This window comes from Mauremys reevesii, linkage group 20 (genome assembly GCF_016161935.1).
Source record: "Mauremys reevesii isolate NIE-2019 linkage group 20, ASM1616193v1, whole genome shotgun sequence".
In the NCBI taxonomy this organism is placed as follows: Eukaryota; Metazoa; Chordata; order Testudines; family Geoemydidae; genus Mauremys; species Mauremys reevesii.
The window spans coordinates 22588966-22609699 of NC_052642.1; the positions used below are offsets into that span (position 1 = coordinate 22588966).

The 20734-nt window shown below is 57.0% G+C and overlaps 1 protein-coding gene across 6 annotated transcripts in view; it reads left to right on the top strand.

Annotated features, from left to right (window-relative positions):
• The window catches only part of SSH2 (slingshot protein phosphatase 2), a 131668-nt gene extending 116374 nt beyond the window's left edge, over positions 1-15294 (top strand). For all 6 annotated transcript variants that reach the window (XM_039507683.1, XM_039507682.1, XM_039507684.1 and 3 more), the window contains 4 exons: positions 704-850; positions 3375-3575; positions 9120-9960; positions 12061-15294. In XM_039507683.1, coding sequence (XP_039363617.1) covers positions 704-850; positions 3375-3575; positions 9120-9960; positions 12061-14076 — 3205 coding nt within the window. In that variant the 3' untranslated portion in view covers positions 14077-15294. The remainder of the gene's footprint in view (positions 1-703; positions 851-3374; positions 3576-9119; positions 9961-12060) is intronic.
• The last annotated feature ends 5440 nt before the right edge of the window (positions 15295-20734 follow it).

Consider the following 20734-nt stretch of genomic DNA (forward strand, 5'->3'; position numbering starts at 1 on the left):
TGCTCAGAACGGTCTGTGCTCGGGAGAAGAATCAAATCTGCCCCAACCACAGGCAGCGCCCTTCCAGTTTCTCTGGGTTCTGGGCAGCTGCAGAATACGAGAGGGTCTGATCTATGCAACCATCAGGAGTTGCCTCGCTGTGGCCTTAATTCTGAGGCTAGTCTGGTGTCCTGGATTGAAGTGAAGGGCCTGGTGCGAATCCCAGAATGAAGGCGGCTACTCCTGCTTGGACCCAGGAGAGAGGCGTGTTAGGAGGGTTGTTGAGAGCACGGATCTTCAGGCTAATGCCCTTACAGCCTGGTCTCCCGACACTGATGGTAACTGGCGCCGTAGGAAGGGAGATTGGAAAGGGGATTGTGCGTCTCCAGCTGGCAGGAAGAGATGAAGCTGTATTGTAGCATGTGCCGGCCCTTCTGTGCAATACAGAGCAGGCTGAACGGGCAGGCTGGCCAGCCCTGGTCTGGTTCCATTCCCAGCAGACTGAAGCCCCTTCCACAGAGACTAGGTTAGAAATTCCCCAGCAAACCCGTAGCCTGGCCTTGCAATCAGTCCCTTCCTCCCTGCATTGACGTCTGACTCCTAGTTCGGCATGCTCTGTCTTGTAACTCTGACTGCTTGGCTCGAAACAAATTCAAAACAAGGCAAAGCCATTTCCTTGCAGAGACGGTCTGTCCAATCTTATCTGCCCTCTGCTTCCACACAGGGTGCGGTACATTCTGAATGTGACTCGAGAAATAGATAACTTCTTCCCAGGCGTCTTCGAGTACCATAACATCCGGGTGTACGACGAGGAGGCTACAGATCTGCTGGCGTATTGGAACGACACTTACAAATTCATCTCCAAAGCCAAGTAAGTCTGCACTTAAAGAGCGAGCGCAATACAGCAAGCTCCTAGTAACGCAATGTTTCCTTCTGGCCCTTCACTCTTTCCAGCTCCCCTTTGTCCTGTGTTAGGATCAGGGCATTTGCATTCTCAGTTCCTGCTGTTGCTGTGTGCAGTGGGCTTTTCTGTCTGTCTGAATTACAAAAAGCACATGGTGGTAAGAGGGAAAAACGCTGCTATGCGGTTGTCCCCTCGGCTGCGCTGCATTTGTAGTGCTTTAGGGAGCTTCCGGGACTTCAGAAACTCAGAACCACCTGAGGTGTTAAACTTCTGTAAAATGTCAGGGGACATAGAACCATGCAAACACAGCTGTTACTGCCCAAAGGGAATGGGGTTACGCCCTGCTGGCAGGTTTATATTACGAGAGCATCGAGGAAGCCCAAACACTCCATTGTGCCCGCGCCAGGCAGACAGGTAACACAGAAGCTGGTCGCACCGGGAGAGAGTTCCTATTCCCTTGTGGACTCGTGGGCGAAACAGGTGTGCCGAGCTGGGAGGACAAGGCAACCGTAAAATTAAGCGGAGGTCAGCAGACACCAGAACAACATAACCGTGAACAAAATCCAAATTGTTCCCTGCATACAAAGCAGGCAGACACTGCTCTGAATAAAACCCTTGTCCGTTAGCACTAAGATGCTTGCTAGGCCTCCTAGCTGAACGGCCACTTCCGGTCTGGTAGCTGGAGGCCATTGGGTTGCCAACACGTGTCCTGCTTCTCTGGGTTGTCTATAATAAGCCCAGCAGCCATCTGGTTCAGGAAGACGCTGGTCACAGAAGCGATGCCATGCATTGCCAGCAAGGCTGGCGTGGATTTCCAAGCGAGGGACTGCCTCGAGCCCTCTCATGTGGGGGTTTGCATCTGTCTCTTGCCCGTGCCCTAGAGCTGATGACCCGATTGCTTCTCCAACAAATCATTAAGCCTCTCAGATTTACCCTAGCGCTATTTATAGATACACTTCTAAAGCACATCGAGCTCCTTGGTGCAACGAACCTCGTCCTTGTCGGAAATATTCTCCTCTCTGGAGGCACATTTTGTTCCCTGCCCTGAATTCACCCGACGTTTTAAAGCTAGAAGTTTGTGAGGCAAGTTAGTTCCAGGCTGGGGCAGTTAAAGCCCATTCGGCGCTTGTGTGCCTGTCCCACCTTGCCTGCCTTCCCTCCCACCCCACCCCCCGCCCGGCTGTTCTAGAATCACCCCTCGGGGGCAGGTGCAGGGGGAGTTCGGACTTTGCAAGTTTTTGCGTAAAGCATCTTGGGCCAAGTCTTCGCTGCAAAAGAGGTGTGGGGTTTCTGTACCTCCAGGTCCCTAGGATCTTGGATGGAGAGAGCCCGTCTGTAAAACACCCCCCTCTTTGCAGTGAGACGACAGCCCTAGGGACAGGCTCCTTTGACGCAGAGGCCTGTCAGTAACTAACAAATACCTTTTTATCATGCGGATGCAAAGAACACGGGGGCAGGTCTGAACTCGGAAAGCTGTACGGCTGAAGTCCTCGCTGGACAAGGCAAATTACAGCCCGTGCTCCTTCGTTTGCCGCTCACACTTTGCTGAAGTAAAACCCCTGCATTGCTGGCGATGGAGCAAACTCTTCTCAAGCCAAACCAAATTCCTCACGACCAGCTCTGTACCAAGACTGCTCTGTGCAATGGACGAGAGCCAGGGGTGAAAAACGACTTCATGCAGTGAGAGTCCTGAGCTGCTTGGTACATAGAAGCCCGAAGTGAGAGAGATTGCAACCTCATGCAGTATCTTGGGGGACCCTTGTATTCAATTTATGAATGTTTTATGTATGATGATCTTCTGCTCCAGGGGAGGGTTACCATGCCTCTCCCAGGAGCTAAGAGGCAAGGCTCATTGCTGAGATTGTAAACACTTCCCAGAGACGTACCACCCCAGGAGGTTCAGCCTGGGTCTTTCAGAGGCCAACAGACAGGGGCTTTTGATACGAAAAGGCTGAGTTGAAACAGACTCGTGGCCTTTGGACTTGATCTTTGTCCAATCCCACTGAAGGGCTGGAAGGATTTCCTGGGGCAGCGTTTCTCAAGTGCGCCCAGCTGTTGCTTCTGGCTGCCTTGGTGTTTGCTGGCATGGCCGGCAGGGGATCAGCAGCCTTCACCATGCAGCCCCTCGGCAGACACATGGGGCCAGTGTGTGTGCTCGGCTGGCTTCAGGCCCTGGGCTCCAGCTCTGGGCTTCAGCCCGTGGCAGCTGGACTCAGGTTTGCAAAAATTTTCAGAGCAGCCACCGCAAGGGTTGGTTGGCCCCACACTCTGAGGCCATCCAAAAAATGGTTCTGAGACCCCGTTCTAGGCCCCCCAAGGCTGATGGGCAGCTCCTGATCTATTTTGTGTGTTCTCTAGGATGCTTTTCCCTGAGAGCGAAAGGGCTTAGAAGGAGCTGTGTGGTAACTTGGAGCTCTCCCCTCCAATGTCTGCCTCTCCTGAGCTTTTCAGAGGAGGCTTTAAAATCATCCTTTTCCATTCCCTGCCCTAGGAAGAACGGGTCAAAATGCCTGGTGCACTGCAAGATGGGAGTCAGCCGGTCAGCCTCCACGGTGATCGCGTACGCCATGAAGGAGTACGGCTGGAACCTGGACCGAGCCTATGACCACGTGAAGGAGCGCCGTACAGTCACCAAACCCAACCCAAGCTTCATGAGGCAGCTGGAGGAGTACCAAGGGATTCTGCTGGCGAGGTGAGCGCGGGGGGGGGGGACGGGCCGTAAGATTTTGAGCACAAATCTGTCTCCTGCCCTGTGTTTCCTAAACACAAAATCATTCCCCAGCCCGCTGTGGCCCAGGCTTATAGTGAAAGGAGAACCGGAAAGGGTCTGAACCCAAGCAGATTGTGCCTCCTTCAGTAGGGGTGCTGCAAAGGAGTGTGGGAAGCTGGGTGTGTCTGCTCTCACACGTCAGAAACCTCAGCGGTTGCCCATCTGGACGAAGCCAAAGGCAGCTGTGCCAGCGGCAGGGTGTAGCCCCGACTGCGTGTTGTGGTTGCTGATGTTCAGCCTTGATCTTGTTTTTGTACCACGTGCTCTGGGGTTCGGAGTCTTGGTTTAATGATGTTTGTTTTCAGCTGTCACTGAGCGTTTGTCTGACCTGAGCACGTGGCCAGCCCAGCAGATATGCAGGCAGGTGCTTGTGTTCCTGCCTCATTCAGAATGAGTGGGTGCTTGAGAGCTGTCTGACAGGCCTCCATAGGATAACATGTGGTCACGGATTCCGTGACTTTAACAGAGCTCCATGACGTCTGCTTCAGCCCCGCTTCTCCCCTGTCCCTGCGTGGGGCTCGGGATGCCACCCCGTGCGGGGCTCGGGTGTCTGTGACTTACGGTTTATTGCCCATGTCCTGCCCATCCCAAAATCTTCACCTTATTTACTGTATAAGGTGTAAGGCACAGGGCTTGAGTAGCTCCACTGGATTAATTCAGAGCCTCCCTTCATGGGTGTGCTTAGTTCATCGTTCTCTTAGGAGCGGGGGTTGGGAAGAGTGCTCCATGTGTACGGGGAGCCTTAGCCAGTCACCCGAAGCTCCATGAGGGTGGTGGTGGGGGGAGCCGAGTAATCCATCCGAGCAGCCAGTGGCATGACAAGGGCTCTAGGGGGAGGCTCGGCCCAACACTGGTTCGAAGCCAACAGTGTCCCAGGACTGAACTCAGCTCTGAGCTAGGCACCAACAGAACTGAATGATTCCACTAGCTTTTACCGCATGGCTAAGTAGGAAAGCAGACCCCCTCTCTGCCCTCTCAGAAATACGGCCCAATCAGCTCAGCATCACAAATCCCTTTTAGAAACACACTCGCTCAGCATCTGCTACGGCTTCAGGGCTGGTTTGTTGAGGAACGGTTGCTGCAGTCTGTGCGGGGAGCCCCTTTCCTCTGTGTTTGTTCCTGGATGGAATTTTCAGCTCGGCTGGGAGGTGAGGTATGGCAGCGGATTTTGTAACACGAGGCCTGTCAGCTGACTAGTAACAAGACATCAATATTGCATGTTTCCTGGCCATCCCCATAAAGGAGGTGTTAAGCAATGTCCTGACTTGACCTGCTGAAAGGAAAAGAAACTTCATGTTCTGCCAGACTGCAGTATTGGTGCTGGAGCCCTCCTCCACGGCAGGCTCTTTGTAGGTGGGCACAGATTAAATCCTCGGGCAGTGACCTGTGTGCTAGGACATCGGCTTTCCCAGCGCTCGCCAGCGTGCCGCTCGGACCGGAGCAAGGTGAAGTGAGCCTGGAACTCTTCGCGGTGGTGTTAGAGCAGAGCACCACGCTGATGCGGCTGTGAGATGTTTGACAGAAAGAGAAGCCCAGATGTACCTGCTGTCTGGCTCTCTAGGGCTTGGCTTGTGGCTGCTCCCATTGCAGCATGTGGGTGAACAGAATCGTACTTGGTGTGTGGCTAGTGCTTCACGTCCTCATGCCCTCTACGAATCTAGGGCACTGGGTGAGCTTGTCTGGCAGCCACTAGTACACCGGGAAATCCAGTCAGTGAAAGCCTCTGCATGATGCGGTCTTGATTTCTGCTTCTTTGCTCCCTCTGTGCTAGACTTGGAAAAGTTTATTCGTAACCAATATGGGAATGTCACCTTCACTCCTGCCATGTGTGGCTCACCCTCACCCCTGGGTGTGCAACTGCCGAGTCTCTGCCCGCTCTGGACAGGGCCCCAGTAGAACGACGTGAATGGGGTTATCAGTGAGGCCTTCCGAAGGCAAAGCAGCGTTAGGCCTTTGCGCGCACAAGGCTAACAAGTCTGGGGTGAGCTCAGTGCCACGCCGGGCAGAGCAGCAGGCAGAACCCCGGGGCACCACACGCTCCTCGTGTATCTGCTTTCACAGCTCCAAAAGGCTTCTCTGCCTCTTTTGCTGCAGCTTCGGGCTCTCCCCTCGAGCTGCCCCCAGGCCTATTTGCTGCATTAACCCAGGGCAGGGAACAAGCAGATCCGTGCTCCTGGGACTGCTCAGGGGTGGAGTCGAGGCCATGTGCTTGGACTATCTGGTGAGGTTGTTGAGAAGGTGAAGGGGGCGTGGTAAGCAGGATCCTGCTTTCCAGCCGTGAACATGGCTCCTTTTGTCACAGCAGCAGGGGTGTTTAGCTCCTTGGAGCTGTCAGCCATTAGCAGCAGGGCCAGAGTCTTTCCTTCCCCTCATTAAACTCTCCTCTCCCTCCTAGCAAGCTTGGGCACCACGCCGCTGCAGCGCCTGCTCAGACAGTGTCAGGCAGGGGCCGAGCCCGAGGGCCGTGCTGTGCCTCGCGCGGCAGGAACGTTCCTTTTACCAAACCACCTGGGTGGTAGCCTGCCGTGGGAACAGCTACCGGAGAAAGTGACTGACCATCAGGGCCTGAGACCGCTCCTTCACGCTGCCCGGCTCCAGCCTGAGACACGGGTGGGGGGGACGAGAGACCTTCACTCCAGCTGCTCCCAGCGATCCCACCCGAGCGCCAGCGCCCGCTTGCTCTGCTCGACCCTGACCGTGCCCTGGAATTCTGGAGACCCTTTCCCCAGCCCCTTGGGCACCGTTCTGAGCTTGGAGGGGGCACTCGTCCTCGATCCCGCCAAGGGCCTGAGTCTCCCTGGGGGCCCGGGAAGTGAAGGTGCAGGTCTCACTGCTGTGTCCAGTGGGGGGGTGAGCGCTAGAACTGCCGGCCGAATGGAAACAGCCGACTCAACGGGGAACCCCTCGCCTCCGCCCCCAACATTGCAGTAGAACTGTGCGGCCAGACCATGGGAGCCAGGCTGCGTGGCAGCCCGCCGGCCTATGCTTGGGTTTGGGCTGTCAGCTCCCAGGGCACTAGCCTGGGACTCCAGAGGTGCAGGTTCAGTTCCCTGCTCTGCTAAAGCCTTCTTGTGTTACCTTGGGCAAGTCACTTAGTCTCTCTGCCTCCGTTTCCCCATCTGCCCAGTGGGGATAACAGCAGTGCCCTGTCTCATGGGGCGTTGAGGGTGACTCTGCTGGAGATTGAGAGGCACTCTGATTCTGGGGCAAGGGGAACTGTGTAAGTACCCGGGATAGACGGGGAGCCCCTTGGAGTGTCTCCAGAAATCATGCACGTGCTGTGGTTACTGTTCCAGAGGGCAGGAGTGCTCCTCCCAAATCCCCTCTCCAGCCGCTCTGTAGGCAGAGCTCTATGCTGACGCATCGATTTCTCAGCTGAAACTGTGCTGGGCGCTCGGGTGCGTCTGTGGAACAAGTAGACAAAGCAGCATAGACGTCTGTGTAGGAGAAGCAGGGCCAAGGCTTTCCTCCAGGCCTCTTAGAAAGTGGCTGTTGGTTTGCAGAAACGAGTCTTCCTTTGTGGTCTTTGAACCTGCTTTTGGCACCTTGTATGGTTGCTCCATGGGGGAGGCCCAAGGTTAAAAATTAACAGGATGAAATCAGGCTTGGTTACTGCTGTGACCTGGGCTCAGGCTCAGCTGGAGGCAGATAACACTCATGCAAACAGGTGATTTGAATTTCAAAATGAAACACACATGCAGAGTTCATGCCCCACCTCTCTGGTGACTGGGTGATGAACCGCCCAGAAAGCTCTGCCCAATGTGTGACCGTGGTGTCTAGACAAGGTCCAGTCACAAGCAGGGCACGTTGTGCTGTGCGTTGGAGTCTAGCGAGACAGTCCAGGCCCTAACGCGTTTGTGTTTAACCAGACAGTGTCCCTGAGAAGGATTCCCCAGAACCAGGGGCACAGAGACAAAGCAGTGTGCCCGAGGACATGCGGGCGGGGAGCCCTCCATGGAGCTCTGCCCTCCTGAGTCCCGGCTCATGCCGTAATCTCAACATCCTTCATAAACAGGAGGAAAACGTGGTGACTGCCAGGAGCGGTAGTCGCTGCTTTACGTCATTGCATTAACGGATATTTGCAGACAAAATACTCTCCGTCTCCAGGTTCTGCTTGGCGGGTCCGTTCCCAGCGGGAGCCAAGTGCGTGTATCTGACAGGCCCTTCATAGCCTCCCCGCTGTCGCGAGGGGTCTGGTCCTGCCCCATTTCACACACTGACTCTTGGTGTGTGACTGCTGGGTCTGCGATCTAATCTGGCACTGGGTTATTTTGTGAGCCCCCTAGCCGTAGGGCATTCCCCATCAGTGTGTTCGTAAGCAGCGGACCTGTGCTCGGCAGACAGACCGTGCTGGCTGGGATCTCAGCGCGCGCGCAGGCGACTAGGAGGGGAGATTGCAGAAGGGCATCCACAGACTTGGCTGGCCGCCCGCAGCGTCCTTTCGAGCTGGAGCGTGCTGCGGTGTGTGCTCTCCTCCTAGGGGGAGCCGGTGAAAGTGCAGCAAGCGGAGGAAGGGAAATTTCTAACGCGCAGGGCTGGGCTGGGCACGTGTTTTCATTGGGCCAGTTCCACGTCAGAGAAATCGCCCCATTGTGTGGGCCGCGGACGCAATAGTTCTCAGAACAGGTGCTGCTGATGCCGTTCGCTCGAGCGTGTGACTGCTGGGACCTTCCCGAGGATGTTTTCCAGCAGCGAGGGGGGTGGCTGGCCTAGGCCTCTGTCCAGCAAACAAGATGCTATTTTTGGCCTCCTGTAACCATGCAGGATGTCCCCAGCCCCCACCCCGCTCTCTGCTTTCCAAAGCTCAGTTATTTACCAGAGCCTTAGGGGGGAAATCAGGCATCCTTTTGTTCCGGGCCCCCCATGTACCCCACTGAGCGTCCCCTCGGCTGTCGCCCTGCAGCGTGTTCTCATCTTCCAGCACATCCATCGTCTGGGGTCAGATAAGGGACCGAGTTGAGCAGAATTCCCTGGGGCCAGTACAAACCACTGGGGGTTCGTGCGTGTAAATGGCTTACACCCCTGTGCTCATTTACACAGATGGGTGTTCTGCAATTGTACCCACTCCCTGCAGGGCGGAGCTCATCCCTGTGGGCGTTCGGGGGTGCTGGGAGCAGAACGTGCAGAGGGCAGAGGCCTGCTTTGTATTACCCCTTCCTATTGGTTGGTTTTCCTACTGTACTGCTGTCACCTGCCCCCGTGGCATACAAGCTGCTCTCCCGCAATGCTAGAGCGGTGCCGGCTGCACCCACTCGGCCACTTAGGCCCAGGTGGATTCATTTTCTGACCAGCTCTGACCATGGGTAATGGAAGGGACTGGTTGTCACCGCTGACTCTGGCCCAGAGGCTACCATGGAAGCGGCCCCCACTCGCGCCAGCCTGGGTTTGGGCCAGGGTTGTATTTTAAGCATGTGTGAGCTGCAGGTGGTTTCTGACCGTGACTAAAACGTTCCCCTTCTCCCGCAGCAAACAGCGGCATAACAAGCTGTGGCGGTCGCACTCGGACAGCGACCTCTCGGAGCACCACCAGCCCATCTGCAAACCCGGGATGGAGCGGAACAAAAAGGAGATCACCACTTCCGCAGAGCAGCTCTCCGAGCCCACGGCAAACGACAACTACCAGCCTGCGTCTCCCGTCTTCTCAGTGGGGCCGCACGTGGGCCGTCTGCTCCAGCCGGACACGGACGTGATCGAGGAGCTGGGCGCCAAAGAGAGAAGGATCTGTTTGGAGTTCACAGCCAGAGACTTCCGCGCCGAACAAATAGAGGATGAACTGAACCTGAACAACATCAACGGGTGTCCGGCAGGGTGCTGCTTGGATGAGTCAGAATTTCCCCTGGATAATTGCCATTCTTCTGAGGCCTTGATGCAGCTTGAAGAGCCTTTGGAGATGGCCACAGCATTCCCTGATCTGACTGTGGATGATCTAGAGACAGATGCCCTTAAAACTGACCTGAATGTTCATTTGGTACCCATGGAGGAATTCACGGCTTGTTTAAAAGACCTTCCCAGGTCGCCTGATCAGAATTCCCCCAGCCCACAGCTCAGTTCCCAGCCTGAAACCACCGACAGGATTGATTTCCTCAGTGCCCTAGAGAAGTTTGAGGAGCTGTCCCAAGAAAACCGGTCTCATGCCTGTTCTCACACCAGGATGGACGAGCAGGGAGGCGGAAGGAACGGGGTCTCCAAGATGTCTGTGCTGGAGGTGCTGCCAGCAGAGACTGCTGTCGATACCCAGAGAAATAGCTCTGCAAGCAACTCCCCTGCAGCACCAGAAGAGTCTTCCACAGATGAGGAACAACCAAAGGTAACAGTGGCTTGCTGCTTTCCTGTGAACTGCTGTTTGAACGTTTCCGATGGCTGTATGAGTCTCTTGCTGTATGGTTAATGCGGTGGAAAGATGGGCAACATTCTGGTCTTCCAGCTAATGTGTCAATTGTATTGATAAACTCTTAGCTGTAAAGCTTGGCAGACGGAGAGCAGCGAGGTGGTGGTGGTGGTGCTACCGTGAGCTTCTCAACTCCGAACACGTGCCCCTAGCCTGGGAATCACGTCCAGTGCAGTCACTTGTCCCCAGCATAAACACCACCAAAGAGCCTGACCAGCTCGGCACCGTTCTTGGGTGGAAAGCTCCAGGCCTGGGGTAGCAGATCGGGGTGGAGGGCCGGCGGTAGATCTGTGGGAGTGACTGTTGGGTAGCAAAGCAGGGAGGGGCTTCAGCTGGAGGTCGGCATTGAAGAGCTTGGGCAGAGCAGCAGGCAGCGAACCCAACGCTTGGAACAGAACTGAAGAGGGGCTGCGGGGCAGGACTGCGTAGCGCCAGCAGAGCTGTGGGAAGGGTTCCCACGGCTCGGAAGAGCTGGGGGGCAGGGAAGCAGCAGGTCAGAGCTGGGGGGGGGGGGCAGCACTGGAATACAAGTGGGGGGAGCTGCAGGTCAGGATTGGGTGCCTAGTGCTATCGGTGGTTCGTTTTCATGAGTGATGAGCCCCCACCCCAGGAATATAAATGTAATGTCTGCCCGGCGGTGCATCCCTTCCAGGGGCCAGGACACTGCAGTTCGGTGCCCTCCGATGGGCAGTGCTCCAGAGGCTTCATGCCGTGCAGAATGAAGAAGGAAGCTAGAGCCCTCTAGACCTAAGCGTCTTGTATCGTAGTGGCCTGTGGCTGATCAGCAGCGGCGTGCTGGCTGCTGCTTCCAGAGCGCGCGCGCTGGTTGAGCTGTAGGTTTTATTCGATTTTCTGTCTTCCACTGAGGATTTTTTAAATGTAGTAAGTGTTGCAGACAGTTCTCCATTCACGACTCGGACAGTAGCTCGCTTGCAGAAGGGTAACCCATGTCCTTAGATCGCTCAAGGGGGTTATGTCCAGGAGGACGCTTTTTATATGTAAATTGTTGACTTGTTGAATGGCATCTAGACTCTCTAACCGAAGTAGCTGAAAGGCTGATTATTGTGGCTGCTGATTTTATGTTCTCACCTTTCACTTACTAATGGCCGTGGAATTTGTCCCTTGTCAGAAAGCAGCGTGTGATAAACGTGATGTTCAGTGGTGCACCCCAGGAGACATGTGGTGGACGTAGTTTAACTCCCAATGTTCGGAATTCCTGCCCCCTTTCTCTGCTGGGCCGAGTGAAGGAGGGTGCTGGAAATCAGCCCTAGTTCTCTCTCCAGTCAGACCAGGCCGGCAATTCTAACCGTGATCTCGGTTAATCCAAGACCTGCTTTTTCCTGGGAAACTGTTTTACTTGAATAGTTTTCTCTTCTGGGTTAGTACAGCACTGGCTGCCTCCTTTCCATCTTGGTCCAGGTCTGTTTGGTCCTGCCTAATATTTTAGTCCAGCACTCGCAAGGCACAGTTGGCAGCATAGTTACTAGTAGCCCCTGTCTCTGCTCTAGCATCCCGAGCTCCTCGCCTGCGGAAATTGTGGAATGTTTAGACTCCAACAAGGGTCTTCAGCGTACATATCCCGCCTGGCCGCTGGATTTAAAGCGATCCATAGTCACTTCCATTCCTGTTCTGTACAGGGCGAGAACTCTCACTCTTAGGTCATTTTAAAAAGAAAATAAGAATAAGTTTTGCCTTCGACTGCATGTTAAGACGCACATGGAAGTTGGGTGCCTAAATCTCCTAGCATTTCAGCTAGTTTGGCATCTAAATGCCTTAGGCTAGTGGCAAATCCTGGTTGGAAAGTTTTGAGACCAGAGCACCTCTGGAACTGCTCCAGTAGTGAGCATCCCAATCTGCCTGCTGGGAGTGAGATCCTGGCGCCCTCTACTCTGCATTAGCACCGGGGCCTTTTTCTTTTTCTTGTCTGTGTGTTCATTGCAGTTCAGGCTGTCTGACTGCAGGTGTTCTGTCAGCAAGGCTGCTGTGCACTTTGTAATAACAGTCTCTCTGTGTTTGCAGGACATTTCTGAACTGACCACTCTGGGCCCCCTCACAAGATCCCACTCGGAAAATGCAATCTCTGTGAAAGAAATCATAACTGAAATTGAATCCATCAACCAGGGCGTAGGACCGTGCCAGCAGAAGGTGGAGGGCTCAGCCACCCATGCCCAAGCTCCAAAGAGGAATACCGTCCATGAGATGCCTGTAGAGGTGGTCTGGGCATCTGAAAATAAACCTGGGAAGGCTGAGCAGAGCGAAGGAGCTTGCACTGCAGAGCAGGAAACAGCAAAAGAGCAGGGAGGTGCTCCCACCTGCCAGCCGCCTGCCTGTGTGTCAGATGTGGAAGAAAGCGATCCCGCAGGAGACCAGCAGGAGCCTCGAGTGCAGGGGCTGAACCCCGGGTCGAAGTGGTGTCCGGGCTCTGTTAAACGTGCCACCTTGGAATTTGAGGAACGCTTGAGGCAGGAGCAAGAGCACCAGCACATTCCCCCCATGTGCCTGCTACCTACTCGCAAGAATTCCAGGAATGAGTCTGCAGCTGCCGAGCTCGCGCCAAAGGGCAGGACCGAGGAACCGTCGCGGGAGCCGGATCCTGCCCGTAGAGAGAATGAGAGCGACCAGGCCGGGGCAAAGAGCCCAGCAGCCGAGGGTGCGTTGCCTCGTGGCCCTGAACTGCCGGGGGACACGCACCTGTCCCCACCACTCGCCCCTTGCCTTCTGCAGCCTGCTCAGGAGCCGCCGCTGGCAGAGCCTGGTGCTGAGCAGGAAGTGCTCAGGACGGTGGCGTCGCTGGCTGGCTCCGGGGAGCCCGCCCTGCCCTGTCACCTCCCCAAGAGGATAGAAATTATCGAGTACCCCCACATGGGCACGCCACCTGAGCGCGACAGCAGCTGTGAGCAGGGCACGCTGGAGAACGCAGCGGCGTTGCTTCCCGTAGATGAAAACCTGAACCCTTCGGTGTGCGCTGAGACGGCACCTGTACATCCCGATGCTCTGCCTCTGCGTAACCCTTCGGTACTAGAGCACAAGGCGATCGGGCGGGCCACCTTCACCCTGGGCAGCCCCGAGGAAGAGTGCGGTGCAGCACTGATTAACCTGGATAGCTCTTCGCTGGCGGGCCAGGTGACGCGCTCACCTTCAGCGGGCCTGGATGACCTTTGGCACCAGCGCGTAGTTCATCTGGAGGGTGTTACGGAGCAGAGCACGAGCGCGGACGATGAGCCAGTGGCACCGAGCAGCCTCTCAAGGAACGGGCATGTCCTGTGCGGGGCGAGTGACCGTGCCGTGGTGGAGCTGAGCAACGAGGACTCGGATTTCATCAGGGAGAGCACTGAAGCCATGGATGTCTCTTTCCTCCCCGGCGGCCTCCCCCACGGCTCCAACAGCCCCAGCGTCCAAGGGCCGAGTGAGACTCCCAGCTCAGTGAAGCAGCGCGCGAAGGAAGTCGAGGTCCGGGTACGGCGAGCAGGGCTCACCACGCCGTCCCGAATGAAACGCTCGGCATCCTTAGCCAAGCTGGGCTGCCTGGAACTCTCTCCAGATGACTTAACCCAGAGGGAGTTGGCCTCTTCCCATGCCAGCCTGACCTGTCCTGACTTGCTGCCCGCCTCCCCCAGGACTGGCCAAGCCAAGCAGGGGGCGTTGCCAGAGCACGGCTTGGACGACCCACCTGAAAAGCCTTGTGCCTCCTCTCCCCTTATTCGCCAGGATCCACAGCCCAGCAAGCATTTTGTAGAGCAGCTTAAAACAAGGGAGTGCATTGCCCAGAGCCAGCCGGTGGAGAGGCCGCCCGTGCAGTATGCCAAAGAGTTCGGCTCAGCTCCGCAGAGTTTGCATCCCAGCGCAGATCCTAGATTGACTAGCTCTGAAGAGGGTCTTCCGCTGCTACAGACGCAGGTACTAGACTCTCGGCTCCCAGCTCAAAGCCTGGCTGGAGCACTTAGACATCAACACGGTAGAACTCACCCTCTGAGGAGACTAAAAAAGGCAACCGACAAAAAGCGGACAAGCAATCCCTTCTATAATACCATGTGACCCTGAGCCCTCAGCTGTGACTCCTTTTTTAAACAAAACCCATGTTGTTGTGTTCGTACAAGGGGCAGGTGTAATATGTAAGGAACATGCACTTTATTCGTTAATTTTATATATTTTGTCATTTTACTGTTCCTGGCGCATGTAGGTTTGGGTTGTATTTTGTGTGGGACTCTGACTGCGAGACCGTTTGTTATTTTTTTTAATTATTTTTAACTCAAATAACCTCAAATATTCTTTGTTTTCAAAGAACACCTTTTGTAAGTGACCATTGCTGTTGGCAGATGGCTCATCTCTGTGTGGTGAAATCTTGAGGGTTAGGTTAGATTGGAACCAAGTCACCAATAACTTGCACACACACACACACAAACTGGTGCTAGCTGGGGCAGTGATCAGAGTGGCAGCTGGTGTAAATATGAAGGTTGTGCCAAGATTTGTTCGTGGCTTTTTTTGATCCGCTTTGAGCTAACTGGAACTCCACAACAGTGACAAATTGCTTCTGAAACTGCCTCAGTGCAAACCCGTCGGGTTGGCTTGTGCCTGTAGCCCAAAGGCAGCTGATGGCTGGGCTGCGCTTTTCAGTCTCTCGCTGTGGCTCCAACTTTGGAACACAAACGTGCCCAAAGCTGCATGGTTTGTTTCCAGGGAGTGGCTCCAATGTGATTCTCCGCCCCCCCTCCCCCCCCCCCCCAGTGTGTCGATCATGACCAATGTGGTCAGAGACTTCAAACAGCAACCAGCATCTCCTCTGCTCCAAGCCTGGGGCTGCCAAATTCATTTGAATTTCATCATCTAAAAGAACCCGGTTTAGCAGCAGCAATTGGGGGGGAAACTGACGTGTGTTCTTTTAAAACAAACAATTCTATAGGGTTTTAACCCTTTCATTACTTGAATACTGCTGTGGGCCTTTTGAGTTAATGGCCATATCATCTGTTCACCTTTCTCTCCCCCACCCAGAGCTGTTTTTTCTAGTGCTGCCTGAGTGATTCTCCCCACACTCACATCCACACTCAGCTGGCTCTCAAACCCGAAGGCTGATGTCATTGTTACATAATGAGCGTTTCCCCTCGCTCTGCTCTCACCTTAACACGTAACCTGGAGAAATGATTTGTCTGGAAGTTTCCTTTCCCCCCTCAGTTGCGTACATACCGTATTTATCTAGATAACTTTTGTTATTTCTCATATTGTTTTCTTGAAAGGACAAGGCTGCAATTCTGTAAACTGGAAAACCACCACCCGCCTCCAGCTGAGTGGTGTTCATTGGCCTGAATGGGTTTCCCTTTGAAGCTGGCTTCCCTCCCAGCAAGTGAGAGCCCGTCGCCCGCTTCTGCCAAATGACGTGTCCATCCTCCTTAAGTCTTGCAAGAGCCCCTGTTGTAGGTGACCCTCTTCCATGGACGGGATGGTATTTCAGAGCCTCTCTGAGGTTCAGCCGGTTTTGCTGGAGCGTGAGCACAGGGCAGGGCTCAGCTGGCCCTTGGCGGCTGGTTTCCAGTGGTGCACAGCAGCACATTTCACAGATGTTCCCTCTAGCGAATTCCAGCCAGTTTGCGCTTTGTAGACGAGCCGGAGCACCGACTTGCAGTGCTGGTGCTGTGCCACCAGGGGGCTGTTGGTGGGGTCTGGCATTTTGTTAACCGCGCTGGCTACGCATCCTGCCTGAACCAAAGTAACTAGCAAACCCCCTGGTGTTCTTAGCAGCTGCTCGTTGCAATGGGGCTGAGCCCTGCCCCGCGTGGCATTACGGGATCGACGGTTTGAGGGTGCCCGACTCACAGTGCTGCGGTCACTGAGAGCAGAGCTCAGTTGGGTCCTGCCAGAACTCGTGGCTGGAGCAACGTCCAGCAGGGCCGGTTCTGAGCGCCAGTGTCTGCGCCGCGACTGTCCTGTTGAGGCAGGTGGTCGAGAGGAGCTCAGAACTTGCGAGGGTGAAACGCTGGCCCATGCAGACCGTGGGCCGGGGCTGTTCTGTGAGGAGGACAATGGGAAGCGCCCGGTTTGCCATCCGGCACTGGGCTTTGTGGAGTGCAAACGTACAGAGCTGCATTAGCCAGCGCGGCACGCGGCCTGTTGGCTCGCAGGAAGAGCCCGCGCGGGAGCACGGAACGGTGGGTTGAAGGGGCTCAGGAATCTTGCCACAAAGCTGGCGCCTGCCACTTCCCCCCATTCCGTGGGGGTGCTGGGCACCCATGGCTCGAGCGCGGCACGGCTATTCTGGCTGGACCCCGGGAACCCAGTCCTGTTCACAGCACTGGGATGCCAGGCCACAATCCGCTCACCCATCTCTCTAGCCCAGCCTGGCTCTGGCACGCCTGAGTGAGCAGCGGCTTCTCCGCCCGCTGCTGGCTTATAGCTGGAGGGTGGGATCTGGGAGCCTGTCGTGGTTACAGCGTGGCCTGGCCAAGACGCCCCAGGTGATCGGTCTGGGAACCGATACAGGCCGAGGCAGAGCGGGTGCCGTCCTGGCTGAAAGGACGCAGCAGCACGTCCCGTCCCCTCCGCCGCTGAGCAGCGTAACTGATGAGGGGGCTCGTGGCCAGTGTTTAAAGATCTACGAAGGGCATTTCTGTACAAAGCAGCCGTTCTGCTGCTCTCTTGCAAAGCTCTTGGAGGTTACGTTGTTTACATTGTGCCCCTGACTCCTGGACAATATCTCAGCCCCCCAATCCGTCTGCCCCCGGGCTCTGGCTGTACTGTCAATTGCCTGCCGTGCGAGCCTTGCACGGAGGGTGCCATGGTGTTCGGTCCTCCCGGATCGTGTGTGCGCGTCTGTGAAACGTGAACTGGTCTGTTGCACCATTGATGCGTAGCTTTCTTTGAGCTGCTCAAGAAAATGTGTTAAAAAAAAAAAATTCTCTTCTGCTCAGTCGCGGTGGCATATTCCAAGCGCTCGTCCGAATGCTGAGGTCAGCCCTGGGTCCAGTTCCCGGCTTTATTTCAGCAGGGTGGGATTTAGCTCCATGTTGTTCCTGGGCCACCTCAGGCTTCCTTCCAGACTACAGCCGAGATCAGGACGTGGGGTTTAAACCGCAACACACTTGTCTAGAGCCTGAGCCCCGCACGTCAGGCTGTGCCAGGGAATCCAACCCCCCCATGCACACGCCCGGGGCCGTAACAACGTCCCAGCCTGTCTGGGAGTGGGGTGCATGATGCTTTCCCCTATGGTGAGTGACCCAGCTCAAGAGAATGCCACATCCCTTTCCTGAAGGAGGAGCTGCAGGAGCCTGGCTGGTGCGGGAGACAGGAAGGGGGCCGAGGTGTAACCCCTTGCAGCTGGCAGAGGTCCCCCCCACGCGTTGGGAGGCTGGTGCTGGGGCGGAGGCTAGAGCTCAGCCCACGCACACCTAGATCCTTGTTCGGCCCTGACACACGTGCCGGTGCCTTTTGGGTTTGTTTGTTTTCCTACAAATGTGACTTACGTGCATTGGTTTGTAGGAACTGTTCTTGCTCCAGAATTCACAGCCAGGCCGGCTCCCTCGCAGGGGCCCTGCAGCACCTGCCCCAGAGACAGCCGGAAACGGAGTTCCGGACTGGGGGGCTTTGTCTTGTACCCTCCCCTGATCTTCCACCGCCACTGGGATGTTCCCACTGGCCCCAGACTCGTACCCACGTGCTTGGCTGTTTGGAAATGTGAACTCCTGCACTGATGTGCAGATTCAATGTTCTTGTTACTGAATAAATTTTTATTTTGAGAATGAAGCATGTGTGGGTGCCTCAGTTTCCGAGGGGGGAGGGGGACAGGGCTGGTACCGTGGGGGGTTCATGGCACTCAAACGTGAGCCATCTTGTGCACGGCGCGGGCGGGAGTGGTGAGCATGAGCAGGGTGCTGTTAGCCAGGCACTGCCAGGCTGACCTCTGGTACGTGACGGTCCCTGTTAGTCTCACCTCCCGGCTAACCCAGGTGTGGAACGGCTGCAACCTGAGTGCCTGTTCCTCTGTCCCCTCTCTGCCCATGGCTGCTGGGTAACTCCCTGGCGGGCTGCTCCCAGCCCCCTACCTTTGGCACCAGGCAGGCACGGTGGGTCGAGCAGCTGTGCAGTCGCCCAGGCCTGGGCTGGGCTTTGCCTGTGGGGAGGAGAGACAGAGGCACCGCAGCCCCATGGAGAAAACCTTCCACCGTTAGCAAGGAAAAACCCAAACTGGGACGTGAGGGGGAAGGTGATAATATAAAGTAACATCCAATAGAACAAATCCACGACACTAGAAAGCAGCCCCCCATCCTCGCCCGGGGGGGCACTAAATCACCAGCACGGTAACCCCCCGGCACCCCAACGGGCATCAGCCCCTCCTCCGGCATCAGCCGTCACCCTCCCCTTTGCCGCTGCGCTTCCTTCCCGTGGGTCCACATGCGAGCGCCAGCTCCTCACCCGCAGGATCAAACCCCTTCCCCAGCCGCCCAAACTGCCGTCCCTCTGTCCCCTGGCCAACATGCCCGATCTGTGCCCCTCGCAGCCGGGCTCCCTGCCCACAGCCCTGCCCGGTCCAGCTTCCTCAGCACCATCTCTTCTGTCTGCTGCCCCCGTGGGGCAGATCCGGAGCCCCCTCCCCAAGGCCAGCTGCCCTCTCGCCGGCCGGCTCTCCCCGCAGGACACCAGGCGAGGCTGCTGCGCCGGGTGCTAACGCCAGGGCCAGAGTTACTGCAGAGGAGAGCAATGGGATGGGAGTGGCTGGGCTGAGCTGGCTCTAACCTCAATCCCTTGTGGCAGAGGAGCCGTGGTCGGGGCTATCCCATGGCCCTGTCCTCTCACCTGCTCCCCCAACGCCAGGCTGGCACTGGGGGGATGTTCCTACATTCCCCAGGACATAGGGCCTGCCTGGGCCAGCAAGAGCTGAAGCTGAGGTGCGGGGCACCAGCAGCCTTTCCTTGGAGCCCAGGCGTCCGCATGGACTATCTGGGAGCTGGGTGGGAGACGCGGGTGGTTCCTGTGGAGCCGGGCGCTCACGTCCCTGCTGGCCTGTGGGGCACCTCTGCGGTAGCCACCCGCAGCAGAGAGGGCAAAAGGCAGCGTGTGCAGATGGGGCCAGGGCAGGCCCAGGCGCTGCCCCCATCCCATGGTCCCCTTGCCCCCTACCGAGCGGGGGCTCAGGGGCTCTGCCCTCGTCCCCCGGGGGCTGGCACAGCTCCTGAGGTGACCATGCCCTCCACCAGCAGTGCCGGCCCGGGCCAGGTGCTGGGAGTGGGAGGGTTTGGGGATGCGCCCGTCCTGTGTCGTTCCTCCTCACCCAGTCCCCATGCAGCTCCATTCGGTGCCCTTGTAGGGCCCTTGCCGTGCTCGGAGCCAGGGCATCGCTTCCCTCGTTGGCTGGCCTGAGCCCCACAATCCCCTTAATCCCCCGGGGGCGGCTGCAGCCCTGCAGGGGGCTGGGCCTGCTGTGCTGAGGGTTTGCAGGGAACGTTACCAGAACACGCTGCCGACTGCGGCTCTGCTCTTGGGCTGCAGCCAAGCACCATCGGGCTCTCCCAGAATGCCTTGCGCTGGTGGCATTTGGCACCGGGGCTCTGGCCGAGGGCTCTGGCTGTGCTGTGTCCAGCAGGGACCTGGGGCCTGTTCCTTCCCCCCAGCCCCTCTGAGCCAGAGTTGTGCTAATGACGCTGCATTTTCCCGGCAGGTTCAGAGTCCCGGCTCATCCCGCATAGTGCCCAGCGCAGGGCGGCACGGCCAGGGACAGGCCCTGGAAGCAGGACACCTGGGTTCTGCTGCTTGGCCCTGGGCCCATCCCGGCTCTGCTCTGAGCCTCTGTTCAGTCCTCACCCTCGGCCTCGTCTGTCTGGGCCTGACAGTCACCAGCCTCCTCGGGGGCTCTCGGGCCTGCCCTGGTGGGTAGCACATGCCGTGCCTGGTGCGTGGTCCGGACCGCGGGCTGGCTGGGACGGTGCACACGCTCTCCGGTGCCTCGCGGGAGGGCTTGGCTGCCAGGGCAGGACCCATGGGTGAATTGGCCCATCACAGATGCTGACAGCCAGGGCCGGGCTGTCCCCCTCCTGCCCCCGGTGAGGAGCTGCAGCAACCAGCAAACTTCCTGCTTTGCAGCTGCTGCGGTCACCCCAACGCTGCTGTGTGAAGGGGGGTGTAGCTGCTCCCCATATCCCCCCAAAGCAATCCCTCCCCTCCTGCCGGGCATTGCCCCCTCCCCGCAGGTTCAAGATGCTGCCCCTTCACCTCTGGGGGCTCAGCCTGCTGGAGCCAGCTGGGGACGCGACAGGCTGTGCCCTGATGCCCTGATGCAGCGGTGCCTGGCGGTCGGAGCAGAGATGGGGCTGTGGGGCTTTACTCCACCTGACCCTGTCACACTCCCACACTCCCCGTGCCTCAGTTTCCCTACGCGTGATGGAGGCGACAGTGGCCTCTGCGGGGGTGGGAGGGTGAATTCATTAGTCTGATGAGCGTTGGCCCCTGGTGGCTGCCTGCTCTGGCGCCTGGCTGAGAACTTGCTGTGCCCTGTCTGTCCACCCAGCCTCGCGGGCTGTGGTGAGCTCCAGCTGTCGGGGGTCCCGCCACTCAGTGCTGGTAGCCCACAAGCCACCATGGCAGCCCATCAGCTGTATGATTTCACCGCCCCCCAGGGCTGGCCCCACTCAGACTAGCGGGGATGGGGGGACCAGCAGTTTGCTCTTAGGTTTGTCCAATGGATTGTTTTGGTGACACCCAAACCCTCCGA